General features: G+C 43.3%; 1 protein-coding gene across 1 annotated transcript in view; it reads left to right on the top strand.

Annotated features, from left to right (window-relative positions):
* Nucleotides 1-2,393: 2,393 nt before the first annotated feature.
* LOC111580034 (dynein axonemal assembly factor 5) overlaps nt 2,394-26,917 on the top strand; it is a 28,193-nt gene continuing 3,669 nt past the window's right edge. Inside the window, exons 1-12 of the mRNA XM_055005131.1 lie at nt 2,394-2,942; nt 4,359-4,543; nt 4,730-4,854; nt 5,043-5,161; nt 6,843-7,075; nt 7,824-8,048; nt 12,611-12,754; nt 14,381-14,549; nt 18,102-18,249; nt 21,906-22,056; nt 23,921-24,077; nt 24,615-24,806. Of these exons, the coding sequence (XP_054861106.1) occupies nt 2,414-2,942; nt 4,359-4,543; nt 4,730-4,854; nt 5,043-5,161; nt 6,843-7,075; nt 7,824-8,048; nt 12,611-12,754; nt 14,381-14,549; nt 18,102-18,249; nt 21,906-22,056; nt 23,921-24,077; nt 24,615-24,806 (2,377 nt within the window). The 5' untranslated portion in view covers nt 2,394-2,413. The remainder of the gene's footprint in view (nt 2,943-4,358; nt 4,544-4,729; nt 4,855-5,042; nt 5,162-6,842; nt 7,076-7,823; nt 8,049-12,610; nt 12,755-14,380; nt 14,550-18,101; nt 18,250-21,905; nt 22,057-23,920; nt 24,078-24,614; nt 24,807-26,917) is intronic.

The raw sequence follows: 26,917 nt of genomic DNA, 5'->3' as shown, positions 1-26,917 counted from the left end.
AAATTTTTCATCAGGTTGGCACACAAAAACTACACACCAGAACTATCTATCCAGTCACCAATCAACCTCAGCATGTTTCTGGACTGTGGGAGGAAGCTGGAGAACCTGGAGAACCCAGCAGGAGAATATGGAAAAGTATCCCCCAAAATGTCTGCCTGCTTTGCTCAGAAACGTTCGACTGCTCCATCGTTTCATGACGTCCGTTGTGTTGTAGAGCTGCTCTGTGTTGGAATGAATACTCATCCCCCATGAGAATCTAATGCCATTAATTCTGGACGAACATTGCAAACACTAAATGGCAGAAACAGAGCTGACTTTTTAAAACGATGTGTAGAAAACTAACAGTTTTGGAACAATGGAACGATAAATCTGATCATCAGGGCTTTCCTCTAGATATTTGCTTTTTTCTGGATCACAAAAGTGAGTCCTGCTTCAAAATAAAACAACAAATTGAGGCATAAAGTGTTCTGAGATCTGCATTCTGCTTTTGTTCTGTGGAGCTCCTCGCTGATTTCAGCTCTCAGTGTGTAACGAGGTGAAACACTTGGTGTCTTAATTAATATTCTACCTTCAGAAACAGATCCAATACATTGTGTTCTGGGACAACCTGCTGTGTTTCCATGAATTCTACTGTATGTGGATCTATTTGGTAATATCCACATTTAGCCACAATACCATAGGAAATAATAAAAGTCTTCAGCTTGTAATTTTAAAGAACTAGATTTTAGATTTTTGTTTCAGTTAATCCAATTATAGGATTGTAGGTGTAATAATGATGAGGTCACAACTGTAATTAAATCTATACTAAGATTATCTAAAATTGTAAATATGTGTTGCACTGAGGAGCACCTCTACACAACGGATTTAAACTGATTTCATAATTTCTGTAGTTTTCATTTTAGAATCAGAGTCAGAATCAATTTTATTGACCAAGTTTGTACTTTCTTTGTGGAAAAAATAAAATCTAAACTAATTACTTACTAATTAATATAAATGCCTATAAATAGCAGCATTTACAGTGTGTGTGGTATTTATTTTTTTAGTAAGTGAATTTGACATTTTATTCAATTTAGAATTTTGTATTTTTAATATTGTGACAATGTGATTTTGTCCACATGTCTAGTTCGTACATTTAACCTCCTAAGACCAGATATGTGGACATAATTTTTTCATGGTTCATAATAATAATGATATTAATATATTTATTCTATATATTTTCCACTGAAGAGGAATATATATATGTGTGTGTGTGTGTGTGTGTGTGTGTGTGTGTGTGTGTGTGTGTGTGTGTGTGTGTGTGTGTGTGTGTGTGTGTGTGTGTGTGTGTGTGTGTGTGTGTGTGTGTGTGTGTGTGTGTGTGTGTGTATACATACATATGTATTCAGGAACAAAATGCACTTTAAACCTCCAATGTTTTTTTAATGTTGTTTTGTATTGTGTGTGATTGTGTGTCTTGTTTGGTTGTTGTTTTTTAAGCTGCTTGTATGCCCTTTTAAATTGCCCATTGGGGACAAATAAAGTTATCTGAATTGAATTGAATTGAACTGAATTCCTACCAGCTGCAATCAGTAATTCTTATTAATAAATATTTTTAACTTGTGAGTACATGCTGTGCATATGTTATTTTTTAGCTTTATAAAATATGTATAGATCTATGACTATTAGATCAATATTTCGACAGTGTTGGTGTTCTGTTGTGGGTTGTCTGTGTGTCAGATGCTGCTGTTACAATTAGTTTTCTTGTTAGGATCAGTAATGTATATATTCTATTCTCTTCAGACTTACAGGTCATTCATTCCTGTTGTCAGACTGTACAACATCAGCACCACTGGCTGATGTTAACATAAACTGGACTATATCATATCATCTCTAACCATAATAAAATCTGCACAACAACTCCTTGCACTGCTGGCGTTTTTCTTTTTTACACTTTTACAGTTACATTTATTCCACAAGCATTCCACTTTATACTGATGTCACTTATAGTGTAGTGATACTGTATTTATTCATTTTTCATTCTTCATTCTTGTATATATTGTACATATTATTGTTATTATAATTATTATCATTACTGTACACATGGCTAGTGCTGCTCTGAAAGATGTTTGCTGCTGTAACTGGAAATTTCCCCTGACCAGGATTATCTTATCTTATTATGTTCTAATATGAATATAATATAATAAATATAATAAACAGATACCACATATTATCCGATCATTGTATTTATTGGCTGCTTTTTATCCCAAAATAACTAGTAGAAATCTAAAATGCAGCCCAACCAAAGGTCTCAGGAGGCTGCAGACAACTTGTGTTTGTAAAGACAAATAAAGTTCGAGGTTTTGAACCCGGAACTGCCGTAAAGCAGCCGTTTGTTTTTGTCGTGCAGCTGCCGGTTGCCATAACGACAGTGAAGATGGCGGCAGGAGACGAGCACGCTGCCTCGGAGGTCCTGAGAGGAGTCGCTCGACACCTGAACTGTCTGAACGAAGACAACAAGGCGACCCGGAGGAGAGCCCTGGAGCTGATCCGGAGGGACACCCTGGACCGGGCTCTGTCCTCCGGAGTCCAGCAGGAGGTCTTCTCTGCGCTCCTCCAGCCGCTCCTCAGGTGTCTGTCAGACCCGATGGAGAAGTGCAGAGAAACCTCCATAGCGATGATCACAGAGTTCCTCCGGAGCGTCCCCAGGCCGGAGGAGGCTCTGCCCTACCTCATGCCCTGCCTGGCTCAGCGGTTCGGGGAGAAAGAGGTCCTGGAGCCGGCGGAGGAGCTCCGGCTGTCGGCCGTGGAGATGCTGGTCCTGCTGGTGGAGGTCTGCGGGAAGAACTTAGCTCCGTTCCTCAGCGAGATGATCCGCGTCCTGCAGAGGAGCATCCTGGACCCGTTCCCAGATGTGAAGAGAGAAAGCTGCAGATGCGCCGTGGAGTTTGCTAAGAGTGTTCCAGGTGAGAAGGTTTCTGTTGGTGAGGAGTCTGTTGCCATGGTTTCACAGTACGCAGACAGGTTTACGACACAAAAGCCCTTTTTCCTGCTCTGCATCTGCATTAGATGGTCCAGAGAAGTTTTACCAAGGCGGTGGTCAGACACTGGTTTATCCTGAAACACTGAAATCATCTTTCAGTCATGTTTATTTATTTATTTATTTAACCTTTATTTATGCAGGTAATCTCATTGAGACACTAGGTCTCGTTCTCAAGAGAGAATAAAGTTCAAATTAATTTGCTCTAATTATCTTCAATAAGGATAGATAGATCGATAAATAGATAGACTATAGATAGATAGATATATAGACAGATAAATATATAGATATAGATAGATAGATAGATAGATAGACTATAAATAGATATATAGATAAGATAGATAGATAGATAGACTATAAATAGATATATAGATAAGATAGATAGATAGATGGATAGATAGACTATAGATATATAGATAGATAGATAGATAGATAGACTATAAATAGATATATAGATAAGATAGATAGATAGATAGATGATAGATAGACTATAGATAGATAGATATATAGATAGATCGATAGATAGATAGATAGATAGATAGATAGATAGATAGATAGATAGATAGATAGATAGATAGATAGATAGACAGACTTTGGTGGATTATTCCAGTTGGCGATGCGATCATTTGTACATGTGGCTTCTTTTGTTTTGTGTTAATCCAATGATCCAGCCATGTGTTGATCATTTCACCACCCTTGTGTCTCATTGACCTCAGTAGAGGCTTGCAGATGCTCATAGAGGTTCATTTTTTTCTACTGTCACAGTTTTGCTCATAAATAATTCAGGGAATTCTTGGACTTGTTGGGTTTTATGAGTACATTTTTGTTGAGTGTTAACTTTAACTCTAAATTGGTCATCTTGATCTTCATATTTGTACCGCAGGTTTTTAGTCCTAATATTTACTATAGTCAGCTTATTTTATATTCTATAATTTTTTGTATGGTGTTAATGCTTAATATATACATTTCTCAGGTAAATTCACATCATAAATAACCCTGGAGGGTCTAGATCTCAGTAATTAAATCTGTATTTTAATTTCTCTCCGCTGGGATGCAGGGACTGATGTGACCTGAATAAAAACTCCGTTCATCCCAGCTTGAGCTGTCAGATTAGTCCAGAAAGTTCTCATCTCTGTTTTTGGGTAGGGATGTTGTTGAAGGACTCTCTTTCCACAGTGTTTGACTGTATTTCAGCCTTTAAAACCATTAAAAGACACTTCAGGATGTAAATAATAGTGTGGTAACCAGAAACCCTGGAATTATTTAGTCTTATTTAACTGAACTGTATTATCTTATTGCACTATTGACCCAGCTTTTAGTAATTTAATTTCTTCCTCTTCAGAGCATTTCCACCTGCAGGCTGAGAGTCTGGTCAATCCTCTCATGCTGACGGTTTCTCATCAACACTCTCGGGTTCGAGTGTCTGTCATTGAAGCCACTGGTGCAGTCATTCAACATGGCAGCGGTAAAAACATGGACGACGTGCTCTCTCACCTGGCTCAGAGGCTGTTTGACGACTCCCCACAGGTCCATTTCTGTAAATCATCCACCCACTGTGTGGCCTTTCATGTGCTTATTGTACTGCTTAAGTTATTTACCTCCAGGACCTAAAAATCAAAGTGTTTTGTCTCCATGTTGAGACATTAATACTTAACATCTGGAGGCAAAAAAAGAGCTAAATCCTGCATTTTCTCATTCTCTCTTTTGGTCCAGGTGAGGAAAGCTGTGACTGCAGTCGTTGGTGATTGGCTGTTGCACATGAGAGACCGATACTCTTATTTCCACCGACTGATCCCACTCCTGCTGAGCAGCATCAACGATGAGATCCCAGAAATAAGGTTAATGAGTGAACACTGTCATTCTTTAGTCTTTGCTCTAAAATACAATGCAAGACAGTAAATGTAATGCTGAAGGAAATGTAACATAAATATCTACAGACAATCATGAACTACACTGCCCAATACTGACAACAACCACATTGTTACTGACGATTCTGTCGTATCTCTCGTTTTCACTCCTCCTGCAGACTTCTAGCCGCTGATTTATGGAGGCAGGTAGGCTCACAGTGGGAGAAGGAGAACGAGGACGACATCAAGGACAAGATGGACTTCCTTCTCACCCCGCCTCCACACTACCCACCAGGAGGTCAGTCGCTGGCAGCTCTGTCATTTTTAATTAAGTCAGGCCAACAGCTGGGTCATGTGTAGATTAATGAAGGACTCCAAACTCAGTACATGAATGATGAAGAACTGCAGCTGTCAGAAGTGGTCCATGTTCTCCACTGGTACATTCATGTTCTAGAAGCTCTTATTTTTTGTAATCAGTAGATATTTATCACCGGCTAAAACTATTTATACTCAGTGTTTTGGTTTATCTTTATCCAAGAAACTCTGAGTGGTTAGCAACAGCGGAGTAGCAACTTTACTCCATGTACACTACCATTGAAAAGCTTGGGGTCATTCGGGCAATTCCATGTTTTCCATGAAAACTCCCACTTTTCTCCATGTGCTAACATAACTGCACAAGGGTTTTCTAATCATCAATGAGCCTTTCAACACCATTAGCTAACACAATGTAGCATTAGAACACAGGAGTGATGGTTGCTGGAAATGTTCCTCTGTACCTCTATGGAGATATTCCATTAAAAATCAGCTGTTTCCAGCTACAATAGTCATTTACCACATTAACAATGTCTACACTGGATTTATGGTTCATTTAATGTGATCTTCATTGAAAAAACTGCTTTTCTTTCAACAATAAGGACATTTCTAAATGATCTCAGACTTCTGAATGGTTGTGTAGATGGAGAGGCAGAGGGAATAGACAGCTGTGAGTTTACCTCCTGATCTAAACTCAAAGCCCTAAACGTTGTCTGCATGTTTCTTCAGTGTAATGCTAAATGTAATAACTACACCTCACTGCTTTAAATCTTATCTCTTTATTACAGCTGTCTGTAGTTATAACACACAGTAAAAACTGATGCTGTCAGTGACAGGTTTGTTGTCAGGGCAGGCACTGGCTTGGAGAGATAAGTGTCTGCCTGGGGGCCAGGAATGAGTGAACCTGAACATGGTCACTGTAGTTTGCCTACAGGGCCAGGTAGGGCTGGGTAGTACAGTTCCTACTAGCTCTGCATATTGATGCATGTCCTAAAACTAAACATGTGACAATACAGATGAATACTGTCTGTGCCTCAGGACAGGAAAGGAAATAGTCTCTCTACCCCTTCTCTTTGCCTTTTTCTTTCTTGCCATCATAAATCTGTCAGGCCTCCCAGTGTGAAGAGGTCACTGTCAGCCGGTGAGAGACGACCAGAAAGGCTCTTGTTTGGTCTTGTCCTGGTGTGTTTCTCTGATTTATCTCTTTCTTCCTTTAGTCCTCTCTTCCTTTCTCATTAGCATGCCTATAGGAGAAGGAGAATAAGGTGCTGGGGTAGAAAAAGAAGGGGAAAGGGATTAACAATTCAAATACAGAAGGCTATTTAAGAATATCTTTCACTTGCTCTGACAAGTCACTCCTGGGTAAATCTTAGAAGAAGTAGAAAACATTATGAGCTGGAACCTGGTCACCTGACATTGGAAATATGTCAGTCAGTGGTATTTATTCTGCAGACGTTTTTTAGATTACAACATTTCACACCGCATTGTTCAAAACTAAAATGTCTCCTTGGCTGTGTTTATGGGACCATGTAGACACTTTTAACTCCTGGAGGTTATCTAGAAAGCACAGTCAGTTATAAACTGAAGGTTAAGACTGTGAGGAAGCCAGTTCTTCAAAATAAAAACAGAATAGATTAAAATGTTGAAATGTTTCTCTGCTCCTCCAGTGGAGCGTCCAGGGCTGGGCTGCAGAGAGCTGGTGGTGAGGAACCTGGGGAGGCTGGTTCCTGCCGTCTCCCATGACGTGACCGACTGGCTGGTGCCGACCCGGATCAGAACCTCCCAGCTGCTCTCTGTGCTGCTGCTCCACGCCGAGGACCACAGCACCCAGCACCTGCAGCCTCTCCTGGCCACCATCTACCGGGCCTGCAGCGAGTCGGAGAGGGACGTGGTCAGAAACGTGAGTTCCACAAGAATGTTACTGTCACATTTTCTACTTTAGGATCAGACGTGGGATTTCTGAACCTCTCAGTAGTACACAGCTCTTCTGTGATGTTTTAGTTATTACTCCGCCAAGGAACACGCCAGAGTTATGTGATGATCTGTCTGTCTGTCTGTCTGTCTGTCTGTCTGTCTATCTGTCTGTTACCAATATTACTCAAATTCAGACTAACGGATTTTGATGAAATTTCCAGGGAAGGTCAGAAATGACACAAGGACCAAGTGATTAGATTTTATAGTCTGGATCCAAGGAGTGGTTAAAGATTTCTGTATCATTGCCAGATAGCAGCACGGTGTCACTGTAACCATGGCAACAAGTGAACACTATGTCAGCTGCCTGCTGATGATCACATGATTGTGATCCTACTACAAATCCACCGCTGAGGACTTACCTGCTGGAAACGATATGACTGCGCAGCCTTGGAAGAGGACTGGGCAGCCTTGGAGGAGTTCTGCTCTCTGAGTGCTTTTTATTTTCTAGATGAAATGATTTCAAGGCACGTCTGTTGAGTCAGCAGTTTTAGTTCCATGTCAGTCTGTCCTCAGCTCAGACCAGGTCCAGTGGAGCTCCAGGTCCAGCCGAGCTCCAGGACCTGGGATGCTCCTGTTTACATCGGAGGATTGTACAGATCTTTGATGTGTGACAAACTGAGAAAGTTCTTCCTGTCCCTCCGTCCTCATGTCTCTGTCTCTTCCTTTCTAACCAGTGCCTGGCAGCTGCTAAACTGCTGGGAACCTTTGTCCCTCCGGCCGTCTTCCTGAAGCTGCTGCTGGAGCACGTGACCACCCCGTCCTCCTGCTCCCAGCCCTGGACCCCCCTCATGGTTCTGGCTGCGGTGCTGGGAGGCTGCTCCGGGCCGCTGCTGAAACCACATCTCCAGCAGATCGCCAGCACTCTAGTCCAGCCCGACGTCTGCCAGGAATACCAGCAGGTCAGCAGAGGGAAGCTGGGTTTGGCTGTGGTTAACCTGTTTTTATATTTACCTGAGAATGACTGTTCTTCCAGTAATGCCACCTACCTCAGTCACACCCACCGTAAACACGTCCTCCTACTGGTGTGAACCGAGCTGCACCTATGGGGTTTTCTGAGTTATTTAATATATAAAATCATTAAACTTGGGCGTGTTTTGCTGGCAGCTCGCCAGCTTTTCTCTGCCCTCGTGTCTTGTTGCCCCCCACATCTGTGTGCATCAGCTGTTAGGTGATCTTGGCAGGATCATAGAAGGTCATTTTCTACTTTCTCTATGTACCTGAACGCTCTTATTTTTGGCAGCAACAGTGCAGCTGTCACACTGTATATTTCTTGCCTAATTTATCCCTTATGGAAATAGGTTTTGCGATAAGATGCCACATCTCTAAAGGCCTTTGGCTGAAGAGTCTTACAGAGTTTTCAACAGCACTACTGTACACACTGAGTTCAGTGGGTTCGCTGTTGAGTAATTCTCCAAAATGCCAACCCTGCTGAAGTGACAGTCAGGCCACATGGTGTTTTTAAATTCTAACATTTCAAGTCTTTGATCAGACCATCTCTGCTCACACGCTACTTTGAAACATTCGGTGCTGCTCATGTCTTTTTTTATTTGCACAGCAGAAGAAATCATTAAAAATGCCTTTGGAGTTGCTCTGTAAATAATGTTGTGCCACCAGTCCGGAGCAGTCCTCCATGCTTCACCACGTTTCCCTCAGAATCACAATAAGTTGTCTGGCAGAGAGCTATTTTCTGATGCTGCTGCACCACCTCTACCCATGACCCCGTCCGCCTCTCACACTTCCTCCCTGAGATAATAATAACAGAAAATCACTAATTTCACGTGACCCCTGCGTGGCTGCTCTGACCTCGGAGCAGACGAGGCTTTGTTTTCTTTTATAGCCGTGAGGAAGGTCTCAGCACCGGACTCTGGTTCAGCAGTGCCATTAAAAGAATCCCTGAAATTTCAAAGCCTGCTGGTCAAGGCCGGTGATAAATGGAGAGGAAAAGTGACCTTTTTATGTCCTCCTTCGTCCGATCCAGAGGGGTCAGCTGGAGGGAGAATTAACCGGACGGGACAGTCACATGCTGTCGCACAGATGCAAGCAGACCTCTGCTTCCTTTCTGTCTGTTCCTCCATCCATCTTCTTCTGTCATTCTCCCTCTCTGTGTTTCTGGGGCAAAGCAAAGACCACCAGACAAACACCTGCAGGACTCTTTGATATCCAGCAGAACTCAGCAGCTAGAAGATCTGGATCACCTGACAGGAGTGTCTGTGTCCAGCATGCCATCTTTTAGTTTCTGCTAAAATCCAGACCTAGAGGATCTTTATATTGTTCATATTCAGCTGCTTGTATGTGATGATGGTTTATTTACCTGCAGACAGAATTACAAACAGCTGATTCACTGTTACATTTAATTTTACTTTTAATATGACCAAAACATATGAAAACTATCTGTATTTGGATCCAGCATCAGAGAGAGCTGAGAAAAGGTGAAGTTTGACTGAAATGAAATCTGAATCAGCTCATGGCTTCATGGGGATCTGAAGATTTTAAAGCTGATATATGATGCTTCTGTGCAACCTCTCCGACTCTTTCAACTCAGTTTTCTTTTCTTGATTTCAGTAGGGGAAAAGGACAGCTTACAAAAATACATGACAGATGTTTAGCAAACAATGAAAGCACTGAACCGAAACTGAAGGCCATGTGAAGAAATGCAGAGAAAAAGAGAAGCGAGTCTGTGGTGAAAGACGCCACCGTGTTCTGAGCTAAGGTGTGATTTCTATGAATCACATATGGGTTTCTGTTTAAAGTGGTATTCCACAGAGATTTAACAAACACCGACTATCACATACCTCACACAGCGGAGTGTGACTGTCGTTTATGTTGCCATAGCGACAGAAGCATCACTGAGTGAACTGTAAACACGGTGAGAGAGAGGAGGCTCTGAATCAGCAGCCATATTTACTGAGATGCTGTTCTGGTGAAACTCTGTGAAAAGTGCCACCGTAGTACGGAGGAGAGTGGTTGGAAAAAAGGTTCTGTGTCTTTTTATTTAGTCTGTCACAGCACCTGTTGTTCTCCTGAATGCGCTAACATGGTTCCATTCATCAGCCCACCTTCCTGATGCTGTTCCCTGCTCTGCTGAACCATCAGAAGAAAGGCAGGAGAACGAGCTCTACCTGACTGAAGGAAGGGGTCGCATCGCACCCACTCCCGCTGTTTGTTTTCCTGTTGCCATAGCAACACCAGTAGCTGTGGGGGGTGGGCTCCCCGCTGGATAGGAATCCATGGGCTGGTGTGGCTGCCTAATTGATGCATCCAGCGGTGGACAGATGCATGCTGGGTAATGAGGGGCCTGGAGCGTGCCCAGCTCCATGAACCAGGTGTACCTCACCTGACTCCAGGTGTCCACCCAGTCATTACTCCACAACACTTTTTCCGCTCTCCCTCTTCCTCGCTCTCGGCAGCCCTAATGCTTGTTTTCTGCCCAGGTAGAATATGCGTGTCTGTATGTGTGTCTGCTGCTGTTTGTGGTGTTATTTCCACTGCTGCTGTGTTTATGAACCCGTCAGGCAGGGATCAAGTCAAACTCCAGAGTCCAGGATGGCTGGTTTAGGGGCTGGTCAGGTCTAGTCACCTGAAGAGCTCAGAGCTGCATGGAAGTTTAGTGTAGCTTCATGCCACCGCAGGATAATCTGCTGACACCCTGAAATCAGAATCCATCCCAGCTTTTCCCAGTGTGTGCTCAAGACTCTGCAGCAGAATGAAGACGTTTGTGCAGACTGGATTTACCGTAGCTCCACTTCCTCCTGCTCTCTAATGCTGGGAGCATCTTGACTTGGCTTTACACTTGTTTTCCTTCCAGATGAATGCCAAGCTGTGCTGTACCACAAATTTGGGAAAAGATAGTGCGCCCCCTCGTGGCTGAGGTCTGGTATTAGTCTGTGAAGCAGAGAAAGTGGCTTCGTGTTTTATGTGTTAGAGCATATAAGGAGGAATGAAGCTGAATTAAGTGTTTCTTACTCATCATCACCAGAGCAGAACAAACTCCTGCAGGGCGCTTTAGCTCTCAGCCTTCCACAGAAAAACAGTCACTCCTCCAAACACCCCCCTAATGACAGGCGGCGTGAAAACAGGAAGAGAGGCCGTGATCCCAGTGATGGCATGGAAATCAGCCTGAGCTGCAGGTCTTTGTCTAAACATGAGCTCACCACAAGTGACAGCAATCACACACTCATGGTTGGAGAGGGAAAAACTTTACTCTGTTACTCAATCATTCAGCTGCTATTTGGATGATATAAGAAAAGTAAGTATTTAGTCATTTTAATGAGTGTTAAAAAGCTCTTCCAGTTTAAATTAAGGAGACGGTGAGAGAAAGTGGAGAGGAGACTGAAATAGAGTTCTACAATAGTTTAGTGTAATATTCTTTGGGAAGATGATGTAATCCTGGCAAATGCTATTGAATTGTTGAGTAGTGTTAAAATATGTGTGTAATACATAATGTTGAATATTCTAGTAATCACAGATGCTTTGACGTAAGGCCTAGAAGCTGTGTGTGTAGAAGTAAAGATGTCTGGAAGGCTGGTGGGAGACCGCAAAGAATAACCTGTAACTTTAGTGTGAGGATAAATCACATGTTTTCTAGAAGATGAAATGAGGAGTGCTCAAAGCATAATGGTGTAAACTTAAGGCAATAAAACTGTTGAAATATATTTGAAACATAACAATATATAATGGTGAAAAATGCATGAACTCTGTCTCAAAATAATAAGGGGCAAAGTCTGAACATGTCTGGACATGTTCTGTGTAAAACATGACCTAATGAAAACCTGATGTCTTCTGTAAAGTGTGACCCAACAATGAAATATGAAAACCTGGTGACAAGATGTGACCAACAGATTGAGAAAGGTATAATGGTATCAAAACAGTCTATCAGAAAATACCACCTGTAGGCGTGGAAAAATGACCGACTCTCACAGCATAAAAGACGGTGTACAGCTCCGTGTCTCTGCTTTTTCTTTGGGGTACAAATAACTTCTAAGAACTGCTCCTGGATTTTCTGTTGATAATAAACTGCTGCCCTCGAATGCTGACTTTTTAGACATTTGAACTCAGTCAAGTCTTAGACTCTGGCCCATGATCTGGGACTTAGTTTCCACTTCATCAATAGACAGTACAGAAAATTCAAGCAGAATTGTGCTTATGAGAGCTCACATCAGTAAAACGCTTCCAAGACAATGTTTGAATAACTCTTCCTCTCCCTCTTTCCCAGGTTTTAGTAACTCTTCCTCTCTCCCAGGTTTCAATAACTCTTCCTCTCTCCCAGGTTGTAATAACTCTTCTTCTCTCCCAGGTTTTAGTAACTCTTCCTCTCTCCCAGGTTTAAATAACTCTTCCTCTTCCTCTCTCTGAGGTTTAAATAACTCTTCCTCTCTCTGAGGTTTTAGTAACTCTTCTTCTCTCCCAGGTTTAAATAACTCTTCTTCTCTCCCAGGTTTAAATAACTCTTCCTCTCTCCCAGGTTGTGTACTTGGAGCGGTTGTCGTCATGCGTGGAGATGCTGCTGCATCAGTGTGAGTCGGACTGCGGCTCCATCAGCCTGCAGCTGCTGCAGGTTCTGGTCACAGTTCAGAGTCTCTCCACTGATTCACAGCTCAGTGAAAAGGTGAGAAAACTCAACAGTAGGTAGATATAGATCCAGATGTGTTCTTCCTGCTGCTCTGCCGTCACTTTGTTGAACAACCAGCATATCACTGTACCTCTGTGATACCAAATTCTCCTCTTTTTTTTCCTCTTCATTCTTCTTTTTTCATCCTTTTCACTAGAAAGTTAACCGTCTTTTATGATGGAAGAGAGATATTCAAGGAATGTCAGCATTTTCTCTGGTTCAAAGTGGGCATGGCCAGCAGTATAATTACCCACTTAGCCAGGGGAGCAGAAATTGCACCTTTGGAGTAAAACTTTGAATCCTGTCTTATGTGAAAGGAGGCGGGTGAAATGTGGAGAAAGAGAGGGATGGAAGGAAAAAAAACGACAGGGATGAGTTGTGTTTCTGAGCAGTTTTGTGTAATCAGTCCAGCATTAAGCCTCCTGAGGTCACCAAAGCCAGCTCACTGGCAGGTAATGACTTCTGGCCTTGTGGTCAGCCACCAAACGCAGGAGACAAACAGGAACAGTGACTAGCGAAGCCGCTGGTGACTGAGGTCAGCATGTCGGCTAACTTGTCGTCGCTGTAGGAAGCTAATGACAGAGTGAGGAGCAGGAAGGATCTGGCACAGATTCCTAGTAGACACCACACGGGCCACCAGTGTGACTGTGTGTTTACGTCTGTCTGCATCAGTGTGTATGTTCACACAGAGAGCGGCGTTGGAGATGGGAAGGGATAAATTAGGAAGGAGAGGGAGGGTGAGAATGGCCTTGGGCATTCACGGACCCAGAGGAAAAGAAGAACTTGTTTTCCCAGAAAAGGGGAATATCTTTCCCATCAGTGGACAGCTCAGGGTTGTCTGGTCCTCTTCTGAAGGGCCGATCTGTGACTCAGACAGTGTCTCTGTCCCCGTCCATCCCTGAGGGACCATGAAGGAACTATGAAGGAACTATGAAGGAACTATGAAGGAACTATGAGGGCCCTAGAGGTCAGTTCCTCTCAACTAAGAAGTCCACTAATTATTTACTATCCCTCATTCCTGCCTGTTCCTCTCAGCTTTATTGTTGTATGTGTGTGTGTGTGTGTGTGTGTGTGTGTGTGTGTGTGTCTGTCTGTCTGTCTGTCTGTCTGTCTGTCTGTCTGTCTGTCTGTCTGTCTGTCTGTCTGTCTGTCTGTGTGTGTGTGTCTGTCTGTCTGTCTGTCTGTCTGTCTGTCTGTCTGTCTGTCTGTCTGTCTGTCTGTCTGTCTGTCTGTCTGTCTGTCTGTCTGTCTGTCTGTCTGTCTGTGTGTGTGTGTGTGTGTGTGTGTGAGAGAGAGAGACATCTTGTGTATGTGTGTTTTTGTGTCTGAGTGGTTTTATGTGTGAGACGTCGTCATGGCTACCGTGTTGTTCTTCCCATGGTTCCATACGATGGTTTTGTTCCTCCCATGTGAGCAAAGACTTGAAGAATTCCTGCAATTACAGGAAAACAGCAGCAGCTGTTAATCAGAGCATTCTGTTCTGTTCTCAGTTTTATGCATCTTTATTTAGCCTTTCTCCTTCCTAATGCTCTCTACATCCTTTTTTACTACGTTCTTTATGCTATAAAGTAAACTTCCAGCCTCTGCATGTGTTGACATCGGTTTTGTCGTTCCCTCCCTCAGGCCTTGGAGACCGTACAGCTCTTGTGTAAGGTGCAGGGCCTGGACTCAGTGATAGAGCTCTATAGACAACATATGGACCAGCTGCTGGACTGGCTGTCCTCCTCTGTCAGCACCTGGTCCAGTTTCTCCCCACAGAGACTCCAGCTGCAGGTCGTAGTCGTCCAATCAGGTGAGACCTGAAGCCTGTATTTGCACAAGACGTTGCCAAATTATAACGCAGGTGCTGAAGTTTGCATGTATAGATTTTAATGGTAGAAAAAAAAACACGGTAAGCTTTAGAGAAATTAGTTTTCCAGTTCATGACATCAGTCATCAATCTGCTCTTTGGCTCCATTTTATTTATTTAAAATGACTTCATGAAGTGGTGTTTGAGAAACAAAATCAGCAGCACTGATTCTCTCTGGCACAAATGATACGAATACTTTAGTAAAGTCTTGTGAATGAGTCTGGGCTTGTGATTATCTTTCCCCTGCACTCAGAAAGCAGCTCCATATAGCCCACATGGCAGGTGTGTTAGCATAGCTCCTTGTTTGATTTCACATAGTCCAACAATGCTCCTGGCATAAATTGCAGAATTAACGGTCAGAGCAACGGTCAAACTTCCACATGTATGAGATAAGAAACTCTATGATTTATTACTTGACAGCTCCCCAAGGCAGCGTGTACAGTGCCATGTGAGAGACCAATGACCATCACTCACAGGCCTCAGAGGCCTTCAGACAGCAGACAGGCTCACGGTCAAACACAAACTAAACAGGGCTGCCATCAGCACCAGTCTTCTGTAAATCCCTGTCTCTTCTTCTGTTTGTCACTCAAGCCCTGTGTCTTAGACTTGTCTAAAGCAGTTAGTCTGCACTAGTGTGTGTGTGTGTGTGTGTGTGTGTGTGTGTGTGTGTGTGTGTGTGTGTGTGTGTGTGTGTGTGTGTGTGTGTGTGTGTGTGTGTGTGTGTGTGTGTGTGGGTGTGTGTGTGTGGTGCAGAGGGTGAAAAAGCTGTGACCCTTGGTTTGGTTCTGAGACTTCCCTCTGCCTCCCCCTATGCTGTATAATCCTCTATCATCACCACCTCCATGTTCCACGCTTTCATCTCCATCTCCTCTTCCCTCCCTCTCCTCCCTTTCTAATTGACTGGGCAGCTGGGTAGCATTCTAATCCTCACACACACACACGCACGCACGCACGCACGCACGCACGCACGCACGCACACACACACACACACACACACACACACACACACACACACACACACACACACACACACACACACGCACGCACGCACACACACACACACACACACACACACACACACACACACACTTCAGTGTCTAAGTGACCAGTCCACTCACTGATCCCTTTGCAGGTCACTACATCAAACAGCAGCAAAGCTCCCTGCTCTTGACCTTCTCTTGGATCAAGGCCACTTTGAAGCTCCGTGTGTGTGTGCATGTGTGTATGTGCGTGTTTTTATTTGCACATGTTGAATGCTGCTTTAAGCCTCTCTGCGTTTCATTCTTGCAGACGGGATCTTTGACTTTTTAACCCAAGGACTTTCCTCCAGGCAGCAGAACAGGCATCTAGACAATCGACAGCAGTTAATATGACAACTGAGAATTAGTCATTCGCTGCTCATCAGCTCTTTACCGGAGACAGAAATAATTATTTCCTATGTATGTCCTCCGCACAGTCTGTTGTTCTTCGCCTGCTGTCAGAATGTCTGATTGTTTGTAATTTTGCACAGTTTCTGTCTGTCTCTTTCTCTACAGTAGGTTCTAGTGCAGGAGTTTCCAACCCGTCTTAGTTCAGGTTCCACATTCAGCCTAATTTGATCTGAAGTGTTCCAGACCAGTAAAATCACAGCATAATGTATAAATAACCACAACTCCTAATATTTCCTTTGTTTTGGTGCCAAAATGTACATTCTAAAAAGTTCAAATGTAAGGAATTATCTTTTTACAAAACATCATGAACAACCTGAAATTTCTTTAGAAAAATAAATTCAATTTCAGCAACATTCATCCTCAGTTTATCATTTCCACATTACAACTTCCAGATCACAGAGTGTCTACAAAAGAACACAACATTTAGTCACCTGGAACTGAACCATAGAGGATTTTACTTTATGATCAATATGACAAAAGTCAGACAAAAAAGACAAAAAACAACAAAAACAAGACAAAACAATATTACAAAAATGAGACACAAAGTGACAAAAAAATGGACAAAATGAGAAAAAAAATACACAAAATGATAAAAATGATACGCAAAACAATGAATAAAGCGAAACACAAGATGACAAAAATAAGACAAAAACACAAGCGAGACAAAAAGAAACACAAAACGACAAAAACATGAGACAAACAACAAAAGTCAAACAAAAGTAGACAAAAAAAACGACAAAACAAGACAAAATATTACAAAAATGAGACATAAAGCAACAAAAGAACAATGAACAATCTAGTATTTTACTTTATGATCCAAACAACTTGTCATGGTCTAGAAATTATTTTAAATTTACAGTTTTACTAATTTACAATCTGCAGTTAATGTCTCCTCTGGATTTTTACACTTTGAGGGCCGGATTGGACCTTCTGGAGGACCACTTTTGGCCCACAGGCCGCATGTTGGACACCCCTGTTCTAGTGCCTTGCTCAAGGACAACAACATGCTGATTCTCTGAAATCTACTAACGCTGTCCTGCTTCACTCTGAGACATTTAATAAACACCTGTGGTTAAATGTCATCTTTTTACACCTGCATCACTGCTGGATATAAAAGCTCTCTCTCTGTTTTCCCATCTTTTTAATGACGTCGGTTGACATCCCCAGGATTTCCTCTGTCTCCTCTCATGTCTGAACCATTCATCACTTATCAGCCATTCCTCAGATCTCTATATATAACTGTGTAAACATGCAGTCGGACGGTTGGTGGAGAAGTGTGTGGACATGAATCTAACGGGGAATATTTGCACTGTGAGTTTCTCATTTTCCTGTAAAAGGCATTTGAATAGAAACGCTCTGTCACACAAAGATCTTTTTACATCTCATTTCCTTTGCTCTCAGTGTCACCAGGCTGCTGAGGTCTTAATAATCTCTGGTCAGTGCTGAACTAAAAGGTCTTAGAGTGTGAAGATTTACTTAATTTTTTGGTCCTAGCAAAGAAAAAAATAGAAAATTTGCAAATGCAAGTGTCCCATCTCAGTTAACAAACTACTGCTTTTAAGGACAGGCAGTAGTTATTAGTTAGATTTGTTTTAAAAGATGCAGAAAGACAGAAAGAATGTGAATTATCCGACTGTTGACCCACAAGGCGGTTCTTTTAGGAAAACTTCACATGAAGAATCCTGGTTCAACCTGCTGAAGGGACATTAAGGTTCCTGTTTTCATGACAGCACTTTGAAGAAACAGCACTAAAACCAGACTGTCTGTGATTCCACCTGTAATTTCCTCACCTATTGTCACGCATCTGTGTGATATTTTCAGTGCCTTTTGCAGGCAGCATGGTGTACAGGTGTACTGTGTCCTAACAGGTGGGATATTCAGCTGCATTAATTCCAATAATAGCATCATCAGGTTGCAGTTGATGGAGAGTGACATGACCGAGTAGTAAAGATAAAAGCCACATTTCCAGTTCTTCTTTTACTTCTACATTAATCTAGTCCAGTAAAGGTGTGAAATGCCAAGAAGAATAGTTTAATGTCCCTAATCTGGACTCTGTGTGTTGTAGGTCCAGTGATTGGAGAGTTTTTGAGCCAGCTGATGCCTCTCCTCTGTAGCTGCCTCCAACCAAACAGAGACCCAGAAATGAGAATGAGCATCTTCACGATGTTCGCCAAACTGCTGCTGGATGCAAACAACACTCTGGATTCCCGAGGGTGAGAGACAAACATGTAAATACGAGCGATGAAGCATTTTAGGCTGAACAAAGAAACACAGTGTTGAAGCTGAACTGTATTCTAGTTTTCATCGCTGCAGGATGTTACACTGAGCTTCAGCCTCAGTTCATTCAGTCTGTTTTCCTAGTCAACATTATCAGCACTGCTCACACACATTTCCAGGTTATTTCCCATATCAACTTGCAGATTTGCACCATAATTACCATCATGACCATAGTTAGACATAAACACACTAAAAACAACAAACTGTCTTTCAGGTCACCAGGTTAGTATAGTTTTATTATCTTCTTTGAGACTTTGATGATCAGAGTTAGATCCACATGTGACTCTATCAGTCATAATCTAGAAGTGATCAGTCACAGGAAGTCCCATTGGAGTTCTAATGGTCTCTTAGGGAGTATCAGATGGACTAACGCAGATTAGTTCATAACTTCCCAGCATGCTTGAAGAAAAAGATGGCACATGCTGTCTGAGGACCTCTCATCAGTGATTTGGATGGTTAGAGGTAAAAGCAGTGTTGAATATGCACTTTGTGTCAACATAAACAATATCATGCTAAAAGACAAAAGGTAAGCACCGTTACAAGTGAATGATCCTAGGAAGTCATAAAATAAGGAAATTGTGTTCATGTGTTGCTGTGTAGAGTCTGCTTGTCTTAGTCTTAGTATATACTTATTTACAATAATGAAAAGCTCCTTGGACTAGAAAGACACAAGTCACCTTTATGCTTTCCTGACTCTATCAGCGGTACTCTAGAAATGATTAGTCACAGGAAGTCCCATTGGAGTTCTAATGGGCTCTTAGGGAGTGTCGGATGGACTAACTTGGATTAGTTCATAACTTCCCAGCCTGCTTACAGAAGAAGATGGCACATGCTGTCTGAGGACCTCTCATCAGTGATTTGGATGGTTATGGACTGATGAAGGCGGTGGATAGCCGGGATGACGGACACCAGCTCCCCTGCCAGCCCCGCCCTGCAGCTCCCACTCAGCTGTGCAGCTTCAGTCTGGACTCAGAGCCCCAATCTGAGGGAAGGCATTAAACCTGAGGCCCTCTCTGGGTCCCCAGCGATCACAGCAGCTGCTCCTGTCCATCAGAAAGACGAACTCAGTTTGTGGTGTTGCCATGGGGACATCTGTGCCGTCTGTAACTAACCCTAATGCTACGGCCAGAACGCTGCATGGGTCCACAGGTATTTCCATTTGTTAACAGCAGGAACAAACTGGTACACTGAAAGTTTTATTAACATTCTATATCCAAGACAGAATAATATCCTCATGAGTGAAATATGTCACATAAACAGGAAGTGATCTGCAGCCAGAATATTCTGCCACCTTTGCCAAAAATGTGGAAGTTGGAAATTCTGCTTTCATCATTTTTTTGTCCATTAATGTGGATATTAGACAAAAGATGTCTGTGTCTCTGCCAAACGTGGCCACCTGTGCTGCTAACTGGTTCTCTCATTCCTCAGCTCTATCTGCAGTAATCACAGAACCACGAGGACACAGAAATCATGTTCTACCTTCAAAAGGTTTCAAACAAATGCTTAAATCACACGATGTGGTGCTGTGCGGTCTGCCATAATATCTCCATTCATCCTTCCATTCAGGATTTATGAGCTGATCTTTGCTCGGCAGATTGCAGGCCACACATGCTGTATGTCATCAGGAGGACAATGATAGTCATAGAGAAAACCTCGCTCCTTTGTTCTGCAACCAAAATGACACAATGACAGCTCCATAGAACAAGCAGAAGGGAAAGTTTGTGTTCATGGAAGAGCCTTTCATCCACACACCGATAATGTTTCTGTTTCATCTGGATTGTGTGCTGTGATTAAAAAGCTGGATATGAAACCTAAGTAGAAGGCGAAGTGTAAGAAATGAAAGTTCAGACTTTTTTTTTCTCTGGATGTGGTGAGCCAAAATCATCCACCACTCGCAAGGGAGATGTGTTCTTTCACGCAAGTATGAACTGTAAAAACCATGACTTTAGTCCTAATTCAAGTGTCAAGATGTTCGACGAGGAAAAGTCACATGTTGCTTTAATTCAATCGCAGCTCCCATCATGTCAGGAATTCTATAACTATTAATTGGAGATGAGTTAGGAACATGAAGCACCACAAAAGAAAGCAGATCTGATTGTGAGTTTGTGTTGGTGCTTCCTTAAATTAGTTAGTATGACAATAATGATAATTATATGATTTTTTTCCAACTTCAGTGTATCAGGATACGTCAGATCTTAGTGCTGTGCCATTCATGAGATTAAATTCTTTGTAGAGTCAAACTAATGCTCAGTTTTATGGACAGTTTGCTGAGAATCACTTGTTGTTTGAACGATAGAGATTTGTAGAAGAATGTCACAATAAGAGCAGAATAGAGCTGAAATGTGCTGTGTTGTTTTCTCAGAGGGAGTTTTATTCTCTACAAACAGCTCCAGACTGCAGAGGCCCATGAGCTGTACAATCACAACTCCCTGGCTCTGGTTTGTGTGTTTGTGTGTTTGTGTGCATGAACATACACATTAGAGGTAGAATCCTGCTCTTCTTTCCGTTGGACATCATCCCTGTAATATGGAAATATGTCTTTCCATCCTCTTTCCATCGCTCATGATGAGCTGTCAGCACCTGTCAAGATGAAGCTACTGGCTGCATAAGTGGCACACAGTCGCCCCCTACTGGCACTAAAACGTTACAGCACAGTCGATCAAACAGTACATGACGGGTTTATTGTGAGCAGCTGAACAACCGGAGGCATTGAGGAGTTGGTTTGCAGTGAAGAGCAGTGCAGACTCTGGTAGTTTGGCATGTCAGAGGGCCTCAGCCAGAAGAGGAAGGAGGACGCCCAGATGTTGTAGTCGTTCTGCTCCCACCCTCCTGCCTCATGAATGATGTGGGAAAAGAGCTGCAGGATTGTGGAGCCGTTGTGTTGCATCAGTTCTGTTACATTCCCAAGATCTATCCATCCATCATCTAAACACCACTTAATCCTCAGTAGGGGCTGGAGTCTATCCCAGCTGATCTAGGGTGAAGGTTCACCTGGACAGGTAACAGCCTATCACACCTGGACAGGTAACAGCCTATCACACCTGGACAGGTAACAGTCTATCACACCTGGACAGGTAACAGTCTATCACAGGTTCACCTGGACAGGTAACAGTCTATCACACCTGGACAGGTAACAGCCTATCACACCTGGACAGGTAACAGTCTATCACACCTGGACAGGTAACAGCCTATCACACCTGGACAGGTAACAGCCTATCACACCTGGACAGGTAACAGTCTATCACAGGTTCACCTGGACAGGTAACAGTCTATCACAGGGCTACACATAGAGACAAACAATCACACTCACATTCACACCTACAGACAATTTAGAATCGCCACTTAACCTCAGCATGTTTCTGGACTGTGGGAGGAAGCTGGAGAACCTGGAGAACCCAGCAGGAGAACATTGAGACTCCATGCAGAAAGATCTCAGGAAGGCCAGGACACGAACCGGGGATCTTCTAGCTGCAAGGCGACAGTACTAACCACTGATCCACTGTACAGCCCTCACAAAATATATGAATGGCAACAACATAAAGCAGGAAAAATGTCTCATTCTGTCTCCTTTTTATTCTGTGCATCATTCCAGACGTTTCTGTGACGAGTCAGAGCAGTTCCTGTGTGACGTCTTGCTTCCTAACCTGGTGTGGCGCGCAGGCCGGACTGCTGCCGCTGTCCGTACCGCCGTCCTCAGCTGTGTGTTGGCCCTGCTGCATGGACAGGCCATCACACCTGGACAGGTACACACACATACACCAGCACATCTGATAATCTATCCACCAGCACACAGAACACATAGTTTTTTTCCCATTTCTACCTTCGCAAAGGGACCGAAAGCCCTGGAAGCAAACACCGGATGTGAGGCTCTCCAGCAGTGTCCTTTTAATCTCCAATCTGCAGGAACAGTTTTTTATTGACTCAGCTGTAAAGGAAAGATGTGGTAGTGCATTCTTGTAATCCATCGGGTTGACGTTTACTTGAAATTCTCTGTTTTGTCCATTTCACATCAAAATAGACGGTCCCACTTGGCCTTTTAGGAAAATAAATTGTCCGCCATCGCTCTGTGTTTGGCTGGAGGAGTTGGCCCCGGCAGGTAGCAGGTGTACGCCGGGGCAACCGAGTTCACATACCTCTGTCCCCGAGCAACAAAGATTCCACTGTTCTGGGCCCTTGTTATAGATAGAAACTACCACCAGAACATGGCCTTGCACCTGCCTGTCAGAGCATGTGCCGAGTTACAGTACGTGCACGCTCACGCTCACGCACACACACACACACACGCACATCTGGCTGCGTTTGGCCTTGCGTGTGCAGAGTGACCAGTTGAAACCGGCTCACGCACCTCTTCTATTCACACATCCTTAAATACGAGGCTGAGCAAACATCTGGGGGGCGATGTGAGGGTGTGTGTGTGTGTGTGTGTGTGTGTGTGTGTGTGTGTGTGTGTGTGTGTGTGTGTGTGTGTGTGTGTGTGTGGGTGCGTGCGTGCGTGCGTGCGTGCGTGCGTGCGTGCGTGCGCATGCGTGTGTGCGTGCGTGTGTGGGTGTATGTGTGTGTGTGTGTGTGTGTGTGTGTGTGTGTGTGTGTGTGTGTGTGTGTGTGTGTGTGGGTGTGGGTGTGGGTGTGTGGGTGTGTGGGTGTGTGTGTGTGGGTGTGGGTGTCGGGGGGTGATCAGACTTCTATCTAATGTCACCCAAACGTCCTCACAAGAATAGAAAACCTGAAAGAGGTGAAGGCTGCGTTACTTTGAAGGTCTGAGGATGAGTGGAGATGAAATAAACAACATGTCCTGACAGATGTAACAACACAACATTCTGTGTGTGTTTCCACAGACGTGTCAAACAGCCTTTCATTTAGCAGGACATGTTTCCTCACTGCTCCCTGTGAAAACAATTAGCAGCTCCAGTTACACTTGGCACCCTCAGATTGACACTGATGTAATGCCGGATCACTGCTCTGCCAAGTTTTCCTCCGCTTTTTGTCTCCTTCCCCTCCTCTCCTCTTGCTCCTTTTTTATTGTTTCTCTTGCACGGTTTCGATAGCAAACAGACAGCAGGACAGAGGTTTTAGCCATCACCCCGTTGGCTTAGCATGCTAGCCTCACCTTGTTTGTCCATTACCTCTGGTCCTCATCTGTTGGTGAGATAAAACCTCAGTCTGGACTTCTGAGGTTGGCCTTCATGTTTGCGTGACTCTACACTCTGATCCAACCTGTATCTGTCATACTTCATGTGATATTCCACTTAAATAATTGAAGCAAATCAAAGCCTAACTTCTTTATAAAAAGCAGTGATGCAGACGTTTGGAAGTAGTCGCTCTAGTAAACTGCAAGTTCATAACCTCTAGATGAAAAAATGTCAAACTTTATCACACAAAAACAGTTTTTTAATCTGTTATTTGTGAACTAATCTGCCTCTATGTGGCGCTGTGATAGACTGCAGACCTGTCCAGGTGTCCTCCACCTTCACCCTGAGTCATCCTGCACAGGATTAAGTGGCACATAGATAATGACTGGATGGATTTTGAACTCTAGATAAAGTCACTGAGTGAGTTTGAATCGTTTTACCTGCAGACAGACTTTGAGCTTCTGTCTTTTCTGTGCAGCTGCTCAGTCTGGAGGAGAAGCTGAGCCCTCGGGTGCTGTCGGCTCTGGACGAGGACTCGCAGATGAGTCGACTGTTTGCCTGCCGTTCTCTTTCTGCCATTCTCAGACTTATAGGAACCAGTTTGCACCAAGAGGCACTCAACAAGATTTACCCCGGTAAGTGACAGATACTCATCTGCAAATCATTGCCACCATCTACACCACTGCTGAAAAGTTTGGGGTCACCCAGACAATTTCATGTTTTCCATGAAAACTCCCACTTTTATCCATGTGCTAACATAACTGCACAAGGGTTTTCTAATCATCAATGAGCCTTTCAACACCATTAGCTAACACAATGTAGCATTAGAACACAGGAGTGATGGTTGCTGGAAATGTTCCTCTGTACCTCTATGGAGATATTCCATTAAAAATCAGCTGTTTCCAGCTACAATAGTCATTTACCACATTAACAATGTCTACACTGGATTTATCATTTATTTAATGTCATATTCATTGAAAAAAAGATGCTTTTCTTTCAAAAATAAGGACATTTCTAAGTGACCCTAAACTTTTGAACGGTCATGTAAATATTCCAAGCTTTACATTTAATTTTGAATATTTACTCAGCAGCTTGTGTACCTGACGTGATGGAGGAACAGCAGATCCAGAAGATTTTTTGCCCTCTAATGCTTTGAATGGTTTTTCCTCCAGAGCTGCTGAAGCGTCTGGACGACAGCAGTGAGGAGGTGCGTGGTGAGGCTCTGCAGGCCCTGGATCTGTGGCTGTCCAGCCTGACCAAAGACTACGACCTGGAGCTGTGCAGTCCTCATCTGCAGCTCCTCTTTCAGCAGCTCCTCCTGCACCTGGACGACCCCGACAGCTCAGTGCAGGACCGAGTGCTCGGTGAGGCTGTGTGGTGGGTTTGTTTCGAAGAGGAGGATAGGGAGCTGATAGGTGGTGGAAGCTAAACAGGTCACATGACTCGCTAGGCTTTGTCCAAGGTGGCTGCAAAATGTAATAGTTTGTCTGGGTTTCAGAAAAGGAGACAAAAATATTACCATGTAGATGTTTTCTCCTCACATAACCATAACTCTTGACAACACAGAAAACTTTTTTCGGTTGGCCTTCAAGTCATTGTTTTATTCAGTCTTTGAGAGACCCACTGATAAGACGGTAGCAGAGTTCTCTATATGGTTCATATGCTGTGAGATCAGCCTTATGACTGGTAGATTAGCGTTTCCTTTCTACCCGACAAGTTAGGAAAGATCATTAAGGATGTTTTAACTTGACATGTGTCAACTCCATTTGCTGTCTTCCTCAGAAGCAACATCTGATGTGTGATGTCAAGGAAAAAACATCCTTAATAATCCTCACTAATTTATTGGTTAAAAAGAACGCTAATCTAATGGAAAAGACAACAAAATGAACATAATCAGCGTCTTACGACGGTGTTCTGAAGACCACAGTTTGCTGATAATTATGATGAAAGCCGAGCTGAGGTGTGATGCTCAGCAGATCAGCCTGTCTGAGACTCAGAGGAATTTGGAATCAAAGATTATTCTGCTGGCATGCTGCCAACACACCCTCCTCTCCCTCATTTCAAAAGCTCCCCATTGTCCTTTTTTCCACGCAATTTATCTCCAAGAACAGCATGAACAATTCCCCCTGCCAAAGTACGTCATGTCTCCGGAGGGCTGGCTGGTGGTGGGCTTCAGGAGCGAAATACAAGATCCAGAAATGCATAAGCACACGCCTGCAAGAGCAGTTTCATGGGTTAATATGTGAGCCGTCTTATCTGTATAAGCACCAGACACCAGACTGGACTGTGTGTGGTGAATCTCTGCCTCTCCTCCAGGATCTGTCCTAATGACTACCACATGAGGACGTCTTCCTGCTTAATCCCTCATCTTTTATCTGTCAGCCTGTCGTCCTCCTCTCATACGCAGCCTGTAGCTTCACGGCTGTGTGTTATTGATGCATCAGTGGAAAGTCTGAGCTTTTCCTGAACTACGTAACCAAGACCAGACTCCTCTGGACTTTCCCTCTCTCCCACTCGCATGGATGTTAGCTGTCATTACTCCTGACAGGATGCAGGTGAGCGTTGATGCTGGAGCCAGTGATGAGAGACCTCAGATCGCTCATCTTCAGAGGGACAGACAGAAAAAAGAGAGAGATCACATTCTCACACTGAGCAGATGCAGCAGTAGATTCCAGTCCATGAACTGTACCACGCTAGCTCTGCAGGACCGACAGACAACAAGCATTTCTACTGTTGCTTATCAAGTGTCTGGAAAACCTGACTGCAGAACACAGAATTAGGATGTAAATCAGCATCATGGATGGCCTGATATCAATATTTATCATAGTGGAGTGATTTTGTGCGTTACACAAAATTGTCCACATTTTTATCTTCAACTTTATTATTTGTCCCTTGAAGGGCGATTTGTTCTGCAGCAGTTACACAATAAACAGTAAAAACAACAAAAAAAATCAAATAATCTACAATGTAAAAACTCAATAAAAAATATCACACAAACATAAGCTAGACAGGGCACTAGCAGCAGTCCTGGTCATTTAGTCAGGAGTAGTTCAGTGCAAACAGTCGCTTAGTCACCAGCAGCAAAAACACAGTTTATTAGCTCCTCCTCCTCTTCTCAGCATTTATATATAGCTCAGAAAGGTGAACTTGTACCTGTTTTTTGTGGCCTGGGGTCCTGCCAGATGAAGGCTGGAGGGGAGCAACTTCTACTCCTGACTAAGAGGATGAGCAGCATCCATAAGAATAGACTGAGCTTCTGCTTTTAACCTGCGTATTAAAAATGTCTTCAAGATTGTTAAAACACACCCCAGCCACTTCAGACAGCTGTGTTTTTACTATAATATAATAGTCAGTGTAAACATTAAAAAGGAACCATTGAAAATTTCTTATTGTCTAAACTCATCCTGGACCCCGGAAGAAGGACAAACTCTCACTATTTAAAGAATAAGTCTGGAGATTTTCTGTTTTTGTCTTA

Source organism: Amphiprion ocellaris, chromosome 19 (assembly GCF_022539595.1).
Source record: "Amphiprion ocellaris isolate individual 3 ecotype Okinawa chromosome 19, ASM2253959v1, whole genome shotgun sequence".
Classification (NCBI taxonomy): domain Eukaryota; kingdom Metazoa; phylum Chordata; class Actinopteri; family Pomacentridae; genus Amphiprion; species Amphiprion ocellaris.
Note: the sequence above shows the minus strand (reverse complement) of the source record. Positions and strands in the feature narration are given on the sequence as shown.